Raw genomic sequence first — 19,290 nt, 5'->3', positions numbered from 1 at the left:
AGCAGAAACTTTTTTCAAATATCGAATTCCTTCCGTGACAATTTCAAGACAAAAAGTTTTTTCACCAGTTTTGTGCAAGTACACTATTCTTGATATTATTGCAAGTTCTAACTATTGGTACCCCCTAACAAAAAATGAAATTACATTCCAAAGCAACCTCCTTAATATTCACTTACAAGGTCTGAAATTATTGTCCTTCCGTGACACTTTCACCTTGTCCTTCCGTGACATATTAAAAAAATCTTATTATTTTTAGAAATCTTGGACTTCAATGGGTCTAATTTATTGCAGGAGAGTGTCCTACGAGGTTTAGAACCATTGGGAACCAGCTCAACCCTGTATGGAGCTCAGAATAAGCTTAACTAAGGCTCCAGTACAGCGCTGAAAGCTTACAGCGTAATCCCAGGCGGCTCTGGAGGCCTAAAAACCGGTTTTCTGGCAAAACTACTGTTCCCAGCGGGTTCTAAAAGCTCAAAATCGCTTCAGCACCATGGAAATATGCTAATTAGAGCCTTTGGAAGTAGCTCACTTGCTTGCAAGGTTGCGTTTTTACGTTTTTTGCTTAAAAAAGCCTTAAAAACGCTTAAATAGAGCTTTTTAAGCGTTTTTAAGCTATTTTAGTGAAAATTTGTCGGTTCTGCCCCCTTTGCTGGACTTCAATGGGTCTAGTCCATTGCAGGGGAGTGTCCTACAAGGTTTATGACCATTGGGAACCAGCTCAGTCCTATATGGAGCTCAGAATAAGCTTAAAACTAAGGCTCCAGTACAGCGCTGTAAGCTTACAGCGTAAAGCCCAGGCGGCTCTGGAGGCCTAAAAACCAGTTTTCTGGCAAAACTACTGTTCCTAGCTGGTTCTAAATCCTCTAAATCGCTTCAGCACCATGGATATATGCTAGTTAGAGCCTTTGGAAGTAGCTCACTGGCTTGCAAGGTCGCGTTTTTTACGTTTTTTTGCTTAAAAAATATAATCTTTCCTGTAAAATTTCCTAATTATTATCACCATTATGGTTGAACAATAAAAATACAGTTCCAAGGTTTTGAAATGAACTGAATAGTAAAAATGGCTATGATTCATGATATGAAGTGTCATTTTACTAGTTTCAGTCAACATTTCTTACGCTATTGCTGATTTTGAAAAATACGAATTTTTTCCTTCCGTGACGGTGTCCTTCCGTGACACTGACCTTTCTCAGTTGCAAAGGCCTGTAGCCATTGAAATTAATTTTTTTGACTCAGTTCTTTTTTCAATGACAAGCAGATAGACATAAGTTTCTTCTGGTAGTATTTTGGTTTTAAAATTCTCTTTAAATTCACAGGAATCTGAATCAGCATACTTTTGTCTTTTTTAATGTCTTTGCTGCGTTCCTTCCGTGACAGAACCTTCAAAGTTCAATTATTCAACGAGGAAAAACTTTTATGAAATTTATTTTGGTTTGGAAGTAGTAGTACTATGAAGGCTTTAATTCAGGACTAATACTATTTTCATTAAGTTTACCATTTTTCAAAAATAGACCAAAAAAGGCTCTGATTTCCTTCCGTGACAGAAACGGGACTTTTCAATTTGGCCCATAAGTCAAAAATCCACTGTTTGCCCCAGGGGTATCTGATTCGCGGTAGTAGCAAAAAAAGGCAAAAATGCCTAATTTTGGGCTTTTTTTGCCCATAAATAGGGTAGATCGTCAAATGGCAAAGTCAAAAAATTCAAAGTGTAGTATTTTTTTGTGAAAATATAATCTATTGTAAGACATTTTGCGCATATTTTAACCTCCTACAATCCTTCAAGAAATATTTGAGACAAAGGGGAGTTCCCGGTGTAATTTTGAACACCACAATTGATTTTTAGACGCCTTAAACTACAGTTGGAAAGTAGAGTTTTAACTCTGAGTTTTAACATGAGACTTAAGACTTAGGAGGAGCTTAGGATCTCAGGATTTAAAAGCTCAAATTTGCTCGAATGAGGCTTGGAATTATATCCTAGAAGCCACCAAACCCCTCTAAAATCGAAACATTCAATGGAAGAAAGTGGAAGTGCTAAAATAGCAATTCTCGCCCGAACTTTAAATTCTGAAAAACTTTAAAATACACTAAAATCTCAATATATTTCGAGGGAGATTGTAGGTCAAAAATCCAGCATTCCCCAGGGGGGTCTTTGATTCGCACTAATACGAAAAATGAGTAAAAATGGCATTTTTTGCCCATTTTAAGACTATAAAAGGCCACGAATTGGTCAAAATGGTTTCTAAATGGTGTCTTGTACTAATATTCAAGACAAAAAGACAAAATAACTCCAGCGAGATCGCTCAATGTTTCAATTTCAGACCCACAACTTTTAAACTTTTTAAGGTACAAACTTGAAATTTTCAGCAATGAAACACTTCAGAGAAAGCTCCAGGAAAAATCAATCTTGAGTTTTCAAAAATTTCCTATAAATCCATAATGGCGCCCTCGAAATTGAGTTTTCATGCTAAATGCCAATATTTCAAGCTAAAACTTGGTTTTCTTGGGCTAAAATCTCAAAAATGATTTCAAATGGTGTTCTGAAATCTTTGGATCTTGGAAGTTTTCTGAAAATACTCTGGGAGAATCAAAATGGTTTGGGTCAGAAATGTGCCTAAGTCTGCCATTATTGTATTGCATTTCCCACTAAAATGCGATATTTAGAGTTAAAGTCTAATTTTCTCAGGCTAAAATCTCAAAAGTGGTTTCAAATAGGGTCCTGAAATCTTTTGGTGTTGAAAGTATTCTGGAAATACTATGGGAAAACCAAAATGGTTTTGGTCAGCAATTTGCCAAAGTCTGCCATTATGGAATTGTATTTCATTCTAAAACACAATGTTTTGAGTAAGCTTGAGTGTTCTTCCTAAAGAAATGAAATTCATAATGGCAGACTTTGGCATATATATGACCATTGTGAACCACTGTGATTTTCCTTGAGTGTTCCCACAATACTTTCAACACCAAAAGATTTCAGGACCCTATTCGAAACGATTTTTGAGATTTTAGCCTGAGAAAATTAGACTTTAACTCTTAAATATCACGTTTTAGTAGGAAATGCAATACCATATTGGCAGACTTGGGCAAATTTCTGACCCAAACCATTTTGGTTCTCCCAGAGTATTTTCAGAATACTTTCAACACCAAAAGATTTCGGGACCCTATTTGAAACCATTTTTGAGATTTTAGCCTGAGAAAATCAGACTTTAACTCTAAATATTGCGTTTAGCATGAAAACTCAATTTCTAGGGCACCATTATGGATTTATAGGAAATATTTGAAAACTCAAGTTTGATTTTTCCTGGAGCTTTCTCTGAAGTGTTTCATTGCTGAAAATTTCAAGTGTGTACCTTAAAAAGTTTAAAAGTTGTGGGTCCTCAAAAATGCTGCTTTCATGCATTTTGCTACCCAGAATCCGAGAAAATCGGCCTTTTTAGCCTGAAATTGAAACATTGAGCGATCTCGCTGGGGTTATTTTGTCTTTTTGTGTTGAATATTAGTACAAGACACCATTAAAAAACCATTTTGACCATTTCCTGGCCTTTCACAGTCTTAAAATGGGAAAAAATGCCCAAAATTAGGCTCTTTGCTACACCCGCGAATCAGATACCCCTGGGGCAAACAGTGGATTTTTGACTTATGGACCTTAAAATTGTGCAAAAAGTTTTACAATATAATAAATTTTAATAAAAAATTGTGACAATTTTGAAACTCTAAAATTCAAATCCAGTTTACACCCTACGCTAGAGTAGTTATTATCAGACAAATTTGGCAAAAAACTCTTTGTTGTTTACACTTCATTTGAGATAAAATATGCTAATCTAATACTTGTGTTAGATTTCAGTCCATGGCTAATATATTAAGCTGCATTGAAAAGCAATTTTTACCGTCCAGTATGTTATATTTTTCAAATTCTGACACTATTTCGAGACGAAAATCTAAAATACTAAAAAATATTCCCATAAAGTTTGACTTCATGAAAAGAAAACTGGCTATGATCAGGTATCTTCATTCTAGATTTGAAGGACTCGTTATAAGCTTTCAAAAAAACCAAAAGTTTGCTATATTTCAGTTGATCAATAAATAATTAGAAAATGAAACCTTGTTGGTTGCGGACATAACTTTTTGTCAAATTTACTTTAAAATCAGCAATAAACATTAAACTGAGTAATTATTTGGCTTTTAATACTTTGCTGTACTTGAACCAAAACTTAATCATCGAAATTTGTTGTCTTGAAAGGTCTTTGTAACTATGATTTCCTGAAAATTGAAGATTTATCTGTAAAATAAAATCCAATCATATATCATTTTTTGTCATAATCTAATTTTGAGCTAGACTCTAACTGTTGTACATCTTCGTAATCAGTAAATATGATTTTTCCTTGAAAAGCCACTTTTCAATAGAAAGGGTTAAATGGGTAATAATGCTATGTTGCGGACATAACTTTTTTTCTTCCAGGGTAGAAACATAGAACATTTTACATCATTTATTTAAAATTTTGGAGTGTCTTTTTCTGTTTCCAAAATTCAAGGAATATTTGAGACTAAATCAATATAAAACCAAAAGATTTGGTTTGGTTTGATTTCAGTTATTACATGTTTTTCTTCATGAAAAGAACAAAAGAAGACTCGACAATGATATTAAAACTTTCTAATATTTCTAATAGAAGAACAACCCTAGAGGACACAAAAAATTGAAAAAAGCAAGTAAATGCATGGTACTTACAAATGTAACTCTTTAGTATCGTCAAGGTGTTAGCATAAATGCTTAAGAGGGTTAAAAATCTGATAAATACTTTAAATAGTTATGTCCGCAACATACAATTCGCTACAGAATATGACTCTGTTTTGAACTATTGGAGCAATTCTAACTAGTCTGTAAGTGAATGTGTAGTAGATTATGTTGTGTGAACACTACACAATGAATTTAATATGCAAATTAATGCATGATCTATTCTTTATTCAAGCTCACAGGTTCAGAACCATCATGTTCAAAGAAACAAAAAGTTTATTTTTCTGTTAAAATTTTCATTTTGGACCTTAACTTGACATCAGAGTATTTGTTTTCTATTTCTAATAGCCTAAGCATTACTTCCATATAATATACATATCATATAAATTATCAACAACATTTTAGACAAAATAGTTATGTCCGCAACATGAAATACATATGAAAGAAGTAAATAAACTGGAAATCTTGCCAATGGAAAATTATGAAACTTTTTTCTGGTTGTAACCAACTTAAAATGACCTTAGATGCAATAATTTGTCAAAGAAACCTAAAATTGGTGTTTGGAGGTTGAGAAAACTTCATGATTTGTTGCGGACATAACTTTTTGTTGCGGACATAACTGATTTTTGGAGAAACTGTTTTGTTTCACTGTCTCCCAACAAATAGCCTTTGAGACTTCAAATTTGTATAAAATGACCCAAAGGTAACCCTTGACATAGAAAAATGATTCAGCTGATAAAGGATAACTCCTTGAAAAATTTAAAGGATTAAATAGTGTGCGAACATAACTTGAAGATGTGAACGGAAACAAGACGCTGTTCACTTCAAAATAATTTTTCGCGTTGACCAAGATAACTGGCGTTTTTTTGCAACTTGCTCTAGTTTCCCATTATCTGGGAAGGATTTAAAATGTAAAAACCAGTGAGCTAAACTTTTTCAATTTTTTTCTGTGTCAAATCTGTGCGGACATAACTTTGTGAACGGAAAAAGTTATGTCCGCAACATTTTTGATTTTATATGCCAAAAAAACTTTATTTGCCGGTTCTTACTGTGTTTTTCATTTTTCATATCCTCTGGCTGTGAGAACAACACAAACCAAGCTGAAAAATCATGTTGTTGATGAATTATTATACAATGATGTTGATCATTTTTTTAAAAACCTTATTTTCCATTCACATTTTGAAAGAAAGCCCCCTATAGGAAAATTTGAGTACCTGTTATATCAGAAAAAATTACTGTTTAAGCTTGCCCATATCAAGATTGACCAGAAACAATAAGATTTGATATGACTATATACCTATAGAGATTTCACCAAAGCCTCAAAGTAGGAAAATTAATAAATCATACTACATAATTATTCAACAGGACTCTTTGAAAAAAGGTCTATTGCCGTCCCATGTTTTGTCAGATAGTCCCAAGAAGTTGGAGCAGTTGACGATACATTTTCCATTGACAGTTAGTCACACTAGGAAATCTAGCTTTCAGAAAAAACAACATCAGTCATCTACAGGATACATTTCAACAACAAGGATGAGAGTTACCTGAATCAAGTTTGCAAGACAATAATAATTAAAGCTAAAAGTTGGAAACAAAATAAAACGTGCAGCAGCCAAAATCAACCAACTAAAATTTGTCATTTAATTCCCGAGACAGCACTTCGATTTTTATGGCCTTGTTTATACGCTAAAGTAAAACAATTACGCACATGTAAATGGGTCATTGTTTGAGGTCCGGCAAAATTTCCGGGAGATAGCCTATCCGGCAGTGCGCGGATCTAGGTGGGTTCCGCCTCCCCCGTAGATCTTTTTCTTGGGAAGTTGATCTTCAAATTAGTTTTCAAGGTTGGCTTGGCTCAAATTTTTTCATCTATGGCACAAATTTTAGGCAATTTCTCAAAGTTTTTGAAAATGTTAATTTCATTAAAAAGCGCCGGGTTATTTTTTCATGAATCCCTTTAGAAGTTTTGCGGCGCATTGTTTTGCTTGAGAGTCAAGTAAACGATATAGCGCTTTCGCAGCATTAATCTTTGATACGCATTTTGGCGGGACGCTATGTGGCTAACTGATTGAAAACAACGAAAAACATTACTACCTCCCAATAAGTCAGAGACCAAAGCAAATTGTCTTAAGGACGCCCTTTTGGATCTATTGTTAATTTTATATGAGATGTGCTTTGTTGTCTTTTTTAAAAATCTTTGTGTAAACTTGCATATTTTGCATACTTTTCAACTAAATCTAACCTGAAAAGGTTAGGTTAGGTTAGGTTTATTTCAAATTGAATAACATAAAGAAAGAAACTATGTACATAAGTTTTTAACCATTGGTGGCTCTCGTGCTATGTACACTTTGCAAGAAAAATAAATGATTAAAGATCAAAATATTGGTTCCAAGAAAATGAAAATACAAAATATGGAACAGTAAGGGGTCACTCACATATTGATTCTTCCCACGACTAACGTCAAATTGACGCTAATTTGAAAACCCCCCCACCCCCACCTCTTAACGTCAAAGTTCAAAAATTATCAAAAATCGATGAAAATTTTCTCCTTCACTTTCATCGTTGTTTCGTCGTCAGCCATCTTTAATTTCGCTACGACTTGCTCAGGCAGATAATTTCTAAACTGTTTTCAGAAAGTTGCCGGAATTAATTATCTCCATAATCATAATCAACAGAAAAGCCGCATTTCACAAAAAAAGACAGACCGTGGGCGAAATTCAAGGGCCGTGCGGACCGTCTGAACAAAAGGAACTCGAGACGTAAACATCGGCCTGTTTGTTTTGGTTAAAATTTCTGTAAAATAGCGAAGTGAACGAATATTTAGGTATGTAAAAGGAGGAAAAGAAATATGGAAAGTAACATTTGTCACGGAATAAACGTATTAAAAATCAATATTTCTGGTGAAATTTCTTAGCATCAAAGACTCTAACCCACCCACCCCTTCGCGTCAATTTGACGTTAGTCGTGGGAAGAATCGATATGTGAGTAACCCCTAAATGTTAACAGAAATAAAAGAGTTAAAATCTAAGGAAAAAATTGATGTCAGAAGATGATAAAATAATAGAAAAAAAAGAGAAAAAAAACAACACAAAAAACAAAAAACAAAAAACAAAACAAACAAACAAAAAATCAAATTATGTCAAAATGATAGCAAACAACACAAACACTCCAAATAAGAGAGTAAGAAAGATGTAAAGACATGATTCAACAAAGAGATTTTAAAACGTGAATAAGTACCTAGCTGAGAATTTAAAAAATGTAAGGTCCCTCAATGGGCTCCAAGAGTTTTTTTTTGAGATTATCAGTGAAGACTGATTTGGATTGTTCGATGTCAAAAGTGTCAAGGCAATGTATGTTCCAAAATCTGCAGATTAAGATGGTGAATATGCATGCCACCAAGAGCAGCTTGGCGAGTGCCAGCTAGAATCATTATTTTGAAGGCTTCGAAAATAAAAAAAAACATGTATAATTAAGTTGACCAAAATTTCTAAACCCGCCTTTATTTATTTGGTCCCCCACAGCTACCATCTGCCCAAAGTTGAAAACGAAAGTGGAAAGATAGAACTTACTTTTGTTTTATTTGCTTTTTTCCAAATTCTTGGAAAAGTGAAGATAATGGTGCGAGTTATTAGTACGCTCGCTACGTACACAATTGTCTATGCCGCCGGACTCCACGTTCACGTGACTTAAAGTGTACTTCTATTGATGTGTACTTAGAGAAATCTTAGAAACCAAAATGGTAGACCACATAAACAAAAAAAACATGCTTCACTGCAAAATGAGCAATCGCGCTTCACTGAACTGTTTAAAACTCAACTTTGTTCTTCCTTTTTTAATTTAAAACTCTAATTCAGAGTTGATTGAAGTTACAATAGTCGTTTGGGAGAACGCGACGGTCTTTCGAATGACTTATTACTCCATCAGAAATGTTTTCTCAATTAAAGGTTTGTTTTTTTGTGAATTAATTGTGTTTGACAGTCAGGCGCATCCTGGCAAATGAACAGGGTATTTTTCACTTGCGATTGGTGGCAAATACAAGGGGTCGAAAACAAAAGTGATGTAATAGCACTGAATACCCCACGCAATTGAACCGGGTTGGAAATATTTTGCTTCATTTTGAAGAACTGCATAGATGAAATTTTTTTTCCATGGGTCAATTTTGTTAGCAACTCCAGAAGATTTTTCAAATTTTAATTTTTTTCTCAAAACCTATCCTATCTTGTAGAGCTTTGAAAAAGAAAGAAAATGAGGGGTCAAAGGCCTCTAGAGGATAAAGTGGTTGTAAAGATATTCAAATTTTAGTGTCAAAAATTTGACTAAAAATGTCAAAAAAAGGTTAGGAAAATAGCTTGGAAAAATTCGAAAAATGTGTCAAAAAAGAAAAAAAAGAAATTTTCCAGTCATGCTTCTTCAATTTTTGCATATCTCTTTTTCTAGTGTAGCTAGAGACCTGAAATTTGGAGGGAGAATTCTTTGATGGTGTTAGAATATTATTATATAAAAATATTTGTAAAATATTTAATATATTTATCAAAATAATGAAAGATATATCTTTTTCCTGCTTGTTCTCTCCTTCGCGCACTGACTATCGTTGAGGTCAGACGTGCTCTTGCGTACGCAAAAAAGCTTCTTACTTCCTTGAGTGGGTTGAATATTTTGATTGAACTTTTGTTACAATGACGAAACCAAAGAACAGCAGCAAAAGAAAAACCAAGAAACTCTCTTCATCTTCAGTAGACGATCAAGAAGTCGATGATTTATGTTCGTGGATTAATACTAACAGCGATGAAATTTCTTCTGATTTTTCCAAATCGACCATTACACAAAAATCCCTTTCAGATATTATAAAAAAACTCAAAGATGACCTTTCTAAAGAAATCAGTAATGCTAAATCCGACATTATATCTCTGTTTGAAATCAAACATCAAAGATATCAAATCTCGACTTATCAAAGTGGAAAGTGAAAACCTCAACCTTCAACAATACGTCCGGAGGAACAACATTGAAATCTGTGGAATCCCTGATGATATCGAAATCGATAACCTTGAGTCCAAAGTAATCGCTATTGCAGAAAGTATTGGTGTTAAAATAGAGGAAAATGACATTGAAGCCTGCCACAGACTTAAAAAAGGTAAAAAAGATAAATCTGCCAGAACGATTGTAAGATTTTTGAACAGGAAAAAGTGTGATAAACTTCACCAAAACAAAAAAAAACTTGGTAGTAAATCCGCTTCAGATAAACTGAGAAAGGCTAATCTAGAAGGCAAAATTTTTATCAACTGTAACCTTGCTCCCTATTCAAAATTTCTTTGGAGTTCCTGTAAGAAATTATATGATGAAAGATTGATTGACAGATTCTGGGTTTATAATGGAAGTGTTTACATTGCAATCAATGAAAATAACGTTGATGTTCACACTAAAATAGAACATTTGTCAACTCTGGAGAAAATTTTTCCTGGATATGACTTTCATACTTTTTAGATTATTTCTTGAATTTTGTTTATTTTTGATAATTCATCTTACGGGGCCACTCCTTCTTTTTTTCCTTCCCGTTCGCTTGCTCTGTGCTTGGCTGTGATTACCCATTTTTTTAGTTTAGATGACAACCACGCAAGTTTCTTTTTACTTTCACTTTCGTTTTTTTTTTTTTTTTGTTATTTTGATTTTTTGCTTTCTCAATCAAAATTGCAGCCTAGCTGTGCACACTTTTTATCGTTTACACAAATCTTGCTTGTTGGCTCTGCTCTGGTGTTTTTATTTTATTTTTGTCTTGTTTTAGACCCACCATGATTAAGTAAGTTTACTTTTATGCCTACACTATTCCCATGCTCAGTATGTTCTAAGACAGTCAAAGAAGAAGGTAACTCTATATTCTGTGACTCCTGCAAACTTTGGACTCACCTAAAATGCTCAGGCTTAACTCTTGCTGAATTTCAATTTTTATCTACCAGTCCTAACGACTGGTACTGCCCCAAATGTCTCCTTGGGGCTCTTCCCTTTAATCTCAAGTCCCAACCTTCCCTCTCTGGTGCCCTAAACCCTAAACTTATTGATGTTGCTCGTAATCTTCACCTAATTTCTGACCACTGCCAAAACAACTGTCTGGACCTTGATAATCTCATGGCTGCTGACTGTAAGTACTACAAAACTCCTGACTTCCAAAAACTTGCCCGTGAAAGCGGGCCCTTCTCTTTTTCTTCTCTTCACCTTAATATTGCTTCATTAGCTCTACACATAGATGATCTAAGCACTCTTATTTCTAAACTCAATTTTAATTTTGATGTTATGGCGATCACCGAAACCCGTATTTTGAAGGGGAAAAAACCATCTTTCAACTTCAATCTTGAAAATTTTCAGGAACCAATTTACACGCCTACAGAGGCTTCTGTTGGTGGCACTATGTTATACATTTCGAAAAATTTCTCTTTTGAACCCCGCAAAGATCTTGACTCTATGTTGTATTGCTCAACCCTTCTTGAATCTACTTTTGCAGAAATCCAGCATCCAAACTCTACTAATATTATTGTTGGATCCATCTATAAACACCCTCTTTTTTCGCTTGATGAATTCAATAAACTTCTTGAACCACTTTTGAATAAAATCAACAAAGAAAATAAACAAATTCTTTTGCTAGGTGATTTCAACATTAATCTTTTGAACACTTCTTCTGATCCCAATATCTTATCTTACTTGAACAACCTTGGATCACACTTTCTTATACCTAATATTTTTCTTCCGACTCGAATTACTGACCACTCCATGACACTTATTGACAATATTTTTTCTTCAATTTCTGAAAAGCGTACCTTTTCAGGAAATTTGCTTTATTCTATCTCTGATCATCTTCCTCAATTTCATCTTGTCTGTGGTCCCTCTGTAAAACCAAAGAATGAAAAAATCTTCCGAAAGGACTGGAAAAACTTTAAACAACAAGATTTTATTTTTGATTTTCTTAATATTGATTGGGTAAATAAATTATATCGAATAACAGATGTTGATCAAGCTTTCAAAACCTTTTATGATCTTATCCAAGACCTTATTGATCAACATGTCCCAACTGTTGTTGTGACCAAACGCCAACAAAAAACTCGGGCTAAACCATGGATCACCCCCGGAATTATTAAATCAATCTCACAACGTCAATTTTATTCTAGAAAATATATTCAAACCAAGGACCCTATTATGAAATCTTTTTACTATCAAAGATATAAAACATACAAAAATCTCATAGTTACTCTTACACGTAAGAGTAAGAATAATTATTATTCCAATTTTTTCTCCGTTCATGCCACAAATATTTTGAAAGTCTGGGAAGGGATCAGAGATATCATTGGATCTGATTCCAAATCTTCTCCTTCATCTGTTCGTGTCAATGGCCATCTCAACTCTGACCCAAACGTTGTTGCCAATGGCTTCAATGACTTTTTTACTTCTATTGCAGATACTGTCCGTTCCAAAATTGGTCCAACCAATCGTCACTTCTCTCACTATCTCAAAAATCGCATTAGGAACTCTATTTTTCTTGATCGTGTTAACCCTGCTGAAGTTTTACTAACAATTAATTCTTTATCCTTTAACAAATCATCTGGCCCTTATAGCATTTCCCCAAAAATTCTTCGTCTTCTAAAGTTTGACCTCTCTGGACCCCTTTCTTTTCTTTTTAACCTTTCATTTGAATCTGGTTGTTTTCCCTCAATGCTTAAACTCTCGAAAGTTATTCCCGTTTTCAAAAACAAAGGCTCTCCACTTGAAATATCCAATTATCGCCCTATATCTCTTCTTTCCAACATAGAGAAAATTCTTGAGAAACTTATGTACTCTCGTCTTATTACTTTCTTAGATTCTCATCGAGTATTTTTTGAGCGCCAGTTTGGTTTTCGTAGATCTCACTCAACCATCCATACCTTACTTAATATTGTTGAACGTATTCGGAAATCTCTTGATGATGGTAACTTTGTGTGTGGTGTTTTTGTTGATTTGCAAAAGGCTTTTGACACTGTTGATCATTCTATTCTAATTTCAAAACTGGACCACTATGGGGTTAGAGGAAAGGCTAATGACTGGTTCAGATCATATTTATCTAACAGATCCCAGTTTGTCTCTATTTCATCCAATAAATCTTCTATTAAAATAATCCCTCATGGTGTTCCACAAGGCTCTGTTCTAGGACCTCTCTTATTTTTAATCTATATTAATGATCTTCACAATGCAATCTTTTCAAGTGAAACTTTTCATTTCGCCGATGATACCCATATTTTACATTTTAATGATGATCTTCTTTCCCTTTGCAACAGAGTCAATCGTGACCTAAGATCCCTCCAAACTTGGCTCAAAGCCAATAAAATATCCCTTAACGCTGGAAAAACTGAATTTTTAATTTTCAGACACTGTCGAAAAATTCTTCCTTTTGTTCCTTTTCTTAAAATTGGAGGTAAGAAAATTTTTCAAAGTTTAAATATCAAATATCTTGGCGTTTTGATTGACATGCACCTCAACTGGAAAGCCCACACTACATCTTTATCAGCTAAACTTGCCAGAGCAAATGGTATTATATCTAAGCTCAGGCACTATGTTTCAACAAAAACCTTAGTTAACATTTATTATGCTCTTTTTCATTCTCATCTTCAGTATGGTTGCCAACTCTGGGGTCTTACTGACAATACCACCTCCAAGCCTATATTTATCCTTCAAAAGAAAGCCTTACGTCTTATTACTTTTAACAACTCTCGATGCCCTTCTTCTCCACTCTTTTCTGATCTCAAAATTCTCAAGATTTTTGACCTTGTCAAATGCCTTAATATATCTTTTGTCCACAGATTCCTAAATAACAAATTACCCTTTGACCTTCTGGAGTTTTTTAACTTTATTCAGCTCGATGCTGAAGACGAAAACACTCAAAGTACCAGAGGAGCATGTTTGAAACTACTTTTTGTTCCCTCCTACAACACTATTACCTTTGGGAACAAATCTTTCTCTAAGTTTTGCATAACACATTGGAACAGCATGCAGCGATCTTATCCAAATATTACCCTGAGCTCATCTGATTTCAGTTTTGTTAAATCTCTCGCCCTTACTCACTGTCTTGGGAGATACTGAGCACACCCCTCCCCTACCAAGAAAGGTTAGCAAACTTTCTTTTAATTTATTTTTCATTACATAACAAAATTCTTAAAAATATATAAACATTTTTAACTAATTTACAATGTGTTATAAACGCAATCTGTACTTAGGTGGCCGCATCTTTTTGATTAGCTAGACTATAAGGCGGTCTCCTTCCATATATTTTTTGTGCATATCATCACTTGTATGTTTTCTGTAGTGTTAAATGGTAAATAAATACTTACTTACTTACTTACTTACTTTTTTGAACGAGCGGAGCTGCATAGTTGTATTTTAATGACCAGTCAGGTCATTCAATTGAGGGCTATTTATGTTAGCCTCCACTGATGCAAGTTACCCAATCTCACAGTAAATGATCAGATAAAAAATTCAATTTTCCTCGAGTGCAGCATTGCCATATTCTGTGAACTGGGTGCATGTCATATCAATCATGTATAGACTTAAACTCACCCAGACAGTGTAGCTAGGCCTAACTCTTCATACAAAAATTATGGGAAACACATATTTGGACTTTGTACCCTATGCTGAACGCCAGCACTTAAGCTGAAGTCCCGGAAAAGCGGGATGAAAATCAGTTTTTTGCAGTTTGCAAAAAAACTCCACATAGAAGATCTTTCAAATTCAGTATGTGAATAGAGCAGTAACAGTAAAAAATACAACTTTTCTATTTTTCCTTTTTTTTGCAAAAGTTCTAGGAATGAAAATAAAGGGATAGATAATTGAATACTATCCACTGATTATCCGAGGCGTCATCGCAAAGCTAGAATCGCTTCGCATGCTCTTCGCTTGAGAAAATGATCGACAGATTAAATTTTTCACCCGCGCAGGAGTTCGCAGGCGTTCTGCGAGCAGTCTGCGAGTGTTCTCGGCTCAATCCTCGGACTGTGTTAAAAATGGTAGACTCAGCTGTGACAAATCATTTCAATGGAAGTTGTTGGAATGTTTACAAGACTCTTGACAGAAAATCTTTTGTTTTATTGTCAATGATGACAGTACCGTTATTAATTTTGTTAGATCTGATATATTGATGTTTGTAAGTGCACTTTATAGTTTTGATTCCCATTGAAGAATCATATTCTGGTTTTCATGTTATTAGATGCTGTTTTAGAGCTTTAGAGCTACACTGTTAGAGCTACACTGCCTTACGTTAAAATTGATTATCGATTAAAATCAATAAGCTATCAATTATTGTTTTTAATCGATATTTATATTTAATCAATCAATTAATTATGATTACCGTAACTTGGTCTAATGTCGAAATCCCTCCTCTAATTCCAACACCCTTTGCATCAGCTGAAATTGATAGAAAGTTTAAAACGGTTTTTCTTTGCTTAGTGGTCAGAGATTAATATTATTATTATTCTTATTTATACAGATTAGTCTACGTCAGTAAATTTACAATATATATACAAATTAATTATATACAAGTATAATAGATACTATTATCAATGAGAGACCTGTGTGAAAAACGAAAGAAACAAAAAGAGATAAGTCAAGGGGCTAAACAAAGGCGAAAAAGCTAAAAAAAAAAAAACTCAGATTTAATACTGGGTATTGAGATCGAGATTAGACAAGGATTATTGAGTCTAAAATAGCAATGAAATTCTAAATGTTTTATATATTATAAACTATAGGTAAAAATAGAAATATATCGAACCTCGTGATAACTTAAGATTAGTATGTAAGACGCAAGATTAAGGCTTAAAATTGATGGAATTTAGGAGTGCGAGAGGCTCAAAAAGTGTATCCAAGAAAACTATTGTAAAGATTTTACTTATCAAATTCAAATTTATTGAGACCATATTTTTAAATAGAACTATACTTTTTTGATCACAAATGTTAGTAGTAAGCCTATTGAATATTGAGGCTCCCTGGTAGTAGGTGGTTTTTCTACCTGCCTCTAATTTTATCCTAGGTAGACGAAGCATTCGTTTGTTTCGAGTTTTTATACCATCATGTGCAATGAATGAATACTTGTCATTTCCAGAATTAATTTCTTTGAAAACATCAAGAGCAATATTCCTTTGTAGACGTGTACGGAATGTCGGCCAAAGTATTTTGATTTGTTGTTTTGAATTATTTAGCAATTTTTACTTGATTGTCCCTCCGTTGAGGAGTAGATTTTGAGTTCAAAATACAAAACATATTGGATAGTTCTGAATCAATATTTCTATAAAATATTTTGTGCATAAGACATTACAGTCTTCGTTTATACAAATATTCAATACTCATCCATCCAGCTGCCTTTAGTACCTCATCGTCAGACAAATGGTCTGGTGGTTGGAATATTCGTCTAGCAGCTTGTACGTGCAGAATTTCTAGCTTTTTCAAGATAACATTATTATTGCCCCATAATATATTATAAGTAACGGATGGGATAATCGTTGCAAAGTAAAATTTTGACACATGTCAAAATTTTACTTTCCAACGATTATCAACAATAACAACATTACCAAGAATAACCATACGCTTCAACATTTTGTGTGATAGTGCTTTTCGTTTTTTTGACAGATTGACACCAACTCTTATCGCACTTAGTACCCCAAAGTGCATTTGACTATTGGTAGGTTGAGACCACCCCTATTTGCACCTAGTACCCCCCCCTCCAGTACTAAGTGTATTTGACTATTGGCAGGTTGACCACCCCCTTATCTGCCCTATTTAGTGGTCTTGAGTAACCGACACTCAAGGTAATCACTATTTGAAACATGTTAGTACCCTACGTAGCCCTGGGGTTGACATTATATACGTTTGTCATTTTTCTCTATTTGATTTATAATAAATGCAAAGTCAAGCATAAGCTATTATGCCTAACATATAAAGTCTTCCTAACATATTATTAGATCTAAAGCCCCAGAAATTTTTGCATTGTTTGACAAACGACTGGTTGCAAGAGGGTTAAGAAGACATTGCAATGCTGCTTAACTTTATAAAAACAAAAAGCTAGATGAGGAGCATAACATAATGTAAATCATAATGATGTGATTTAGTAGCTGCACACAATTTCAAAACAAGCAATCTTTTACATCGCAATTAAAACTCAAGCTGATTTGGTAAGTCTGGAGAGTAAGACAAATTAAGCTATAGGAGCTTGAAAAAGGCTTATTGATTTGGATAAGACCAGCTTTTTTTACAGTTAGTACCCTAAAAGTACCATCTGATTGAGTTCAGATTTATAGTACACCACCCCTTACAGCAGTTAGTACCCACAAGGTACTAACTGCAAATTCCCAAAATCAAATATGACCCACCACGGTACTATCCGTCATGATGTCTGGTACCAACTGCATGATTTTTGAGACCATGCAGTGTCAAAAACCACTTCAAACCTTGACTCAAGAGGAGTCATTCACAGAATTCCCCAATTCCTCCAGGGAATTTCCCTTCTGTCTGCTGCTTCTTTCAGTCTGTGTCACGATTAGTTTTATGGCAAGAGATGTTAGACAATTCGATCTGCCTAGCCAGGATGCAGTATGCAGTGCTGACGAGTCTTAGTAGGACGAAATGTATTTGCTGCTCTGCCATCTAAAACTCCTGAAAGAAGATAGTTGGACAGAGATTCTATGAGTTTCATTAAATATACCACCATATACCGTAACTTGGTTTAATGTCGACATCCTTCCTCTAATTCTGATACCCTTTTTATCAGCTGAAATTGATAGAAAGGTTGAAACTGTTTTTCTTTGCTTAGTGGTCAGAGAGGAATAATCCTTTTCAATCAGTGATTCAAGCTTTCATATTATTCCTGTCTCTAAAGAGGGTGTCGGAATTAGACGAGGGATGCCGATATTAGACCAACTTACGGTATATAAGAGGTGAGGTAGACTGCTTCAGAAAATGTTAACCAGGAAATTCAAATTTAGTGCTGTCCTCACTTAAAAAAAAATTGAAACAAGTTTAGAAAGCTGTGTGTATTCTAAGAAAGTGTGAAAATTGTTCCATTAGCGAGAATAACTTGTAAAAAGTTCATGCTAAAAGAAATTTGATTGACTGTGATTTCAACTGTCTTTCAGAGCTTGGAAATTGAAACTCAAGCCCAGATCATGCTATTCATTTCTATCAGTATAAAAAAAAAACATTGCATGGATCTCCAGCCTAAATAAAATTATGACAATGACATTTAAAATGTATCCAGTTCGTAGCTGACTGTTCAGAAAAAAAAACACTTTATATGATCTGTTCTTACATATATGTAGTGAGAATGGGCCGTCAGGCCTAATGTTACTTATCTAGCAGGGAAAAAATTCATCTGTTTATACTAATGACAATCTGATCTCTGTTCTCACAATAAAATCGTGACCTTGAAATTGTCGGAAATTTTTTTTAATGACTAACAGATTTTAAAATTCTCTGTTGGCAGAAGATATTTAAAATTAGAACCTAGATGACTCTATAAAACTGAAGTAAAAGTTACTCATGGCTTTTGATACAAAAAGTGGTGTCTTCGGACTTTTTGAAATCAGCTATAACTTGAGATTGGAAATCAGTGATCGATTTGATTGATTGCTTCAGTTTTTCACTATACATAACCTTTTTACATTCCTTCCTCTTGAACAAACAAGTGTAAAAATCTATTAAAGATTAAAGAAGAAGAGTAAAGATTATTGCAAGTATGGTTTCTTTTTTTATTACAATTGCTCCAAACTGGTCCTTTATTTTGTGTAGAATCTTTTCTGATCCACCCATCATACTAGTGTCCAACCAAAAAAATGTGTGTCGAAGATCAATGCTGCAAAAGTACTTTATCAATGATAATTTACTAGACTTTAGGAGAGAATGTGCAACAATACTTCTGATGAAAGGGTTTAATGAAAAGTAACCAAGCAAGTTTTATGAAATTTAATTAATTTTATAATTCTCTCATTTTCCCAGGAGTTTTTAGCAAAACTTCAGATTTTAGATTTTTGCAATATTTTTACAATTGCAGAGATATGCAAAATTTTTATCCACATCAATTTATCTAATTCACATCAAATTTAATCTACACTAAATTTAATCCATTAAGGTAATATTTAGTAATTTTATTTGTTTCCTTTAGAAGATGAAAATAATATTAGAACTATAAAAATGTGAGATAAATTATACAAAACAAAACATGAAATGATTATCCTTTTGTATGGTATGTAAGTTATTATCATTATCATTATGGAAAGTGATGAACGACTGAGGTGGATTGAACTCCATGTCACAACTTCGTTGAAGCCAAAAGTTGATGATCTCAAGTTGTTGTTTGGCTCAGAGAAAAGCAGGTAACTCCATAATATCTTCTTTTATTTGGAATGATTAAATGAACTAATTTTCTGTTTGTGGAATTCAATGTCTTGTGCAGGACAAAAGGATGCTCGGATGCTCTTCTTAAATTTACGCTTTCCTTGGGAAATTATTGAATCTATGAATATTTACCAAAGATGAAGAACTGACTATCCATTTTGAACTCAACTCAAAAT

At 34.0% G+C, this 19,290-nt stretch overlaps 2 protein-coding genes across 2 annotated transcripts in view; one reads left to right on the top strand and one right to left on the bottom strand.

Moving 5' to 3' along the window:
- Window positions 1-19,290, bottom strand: part of LOC136800533 (putative serine protease K12H4.7) — an 82,407-nt gene that overhangs the window by 9,875 nt on the left and 53,242 nt on the right. The gene's annotated exons all lie outside the window — the stretch shown is intronic.
- Window positions 18,880-19,290, top strand: part of LOC136800498 (uncharacterized) — a 121,282-nt gene continuing 120,871 nt past the window's right edge. The window contains exon 1 of the mRNA XM_067057159.1: window positions 18,880-19,092. Within this exon, the coding sequence (XP_066913260.1) occupies window positions 18,989-19,092 (104 nt within the window). The 5' untranslated portion in view covers window positions 18,880-18,988. The remainder of the gene's footprint in view (window positions 19,093-19,290) is intronic.

The sequence above is a fragment of the Clytia hemisphaerica genome, unplaced genomic scaffold, assembly GCF_902728285.1.
Source record: "Clytia hemisphaerica strain Z4C2 unplaced genomic scaffold, Clytia hemisphaerica genome assembly, whole genome shotgun sequence".
In the NCBI taxonomy this organism is placed as follows: domain Eukaryota; kingdom Metazoa; phylum Cnidaria; class Hydrozoa; order Leptothecata; family Clytiidae; genus Clytia; species Clytia hemisphaerica.
This window is presented reverse-complemented; position numbering and strand designations above follow the sequence as displayed.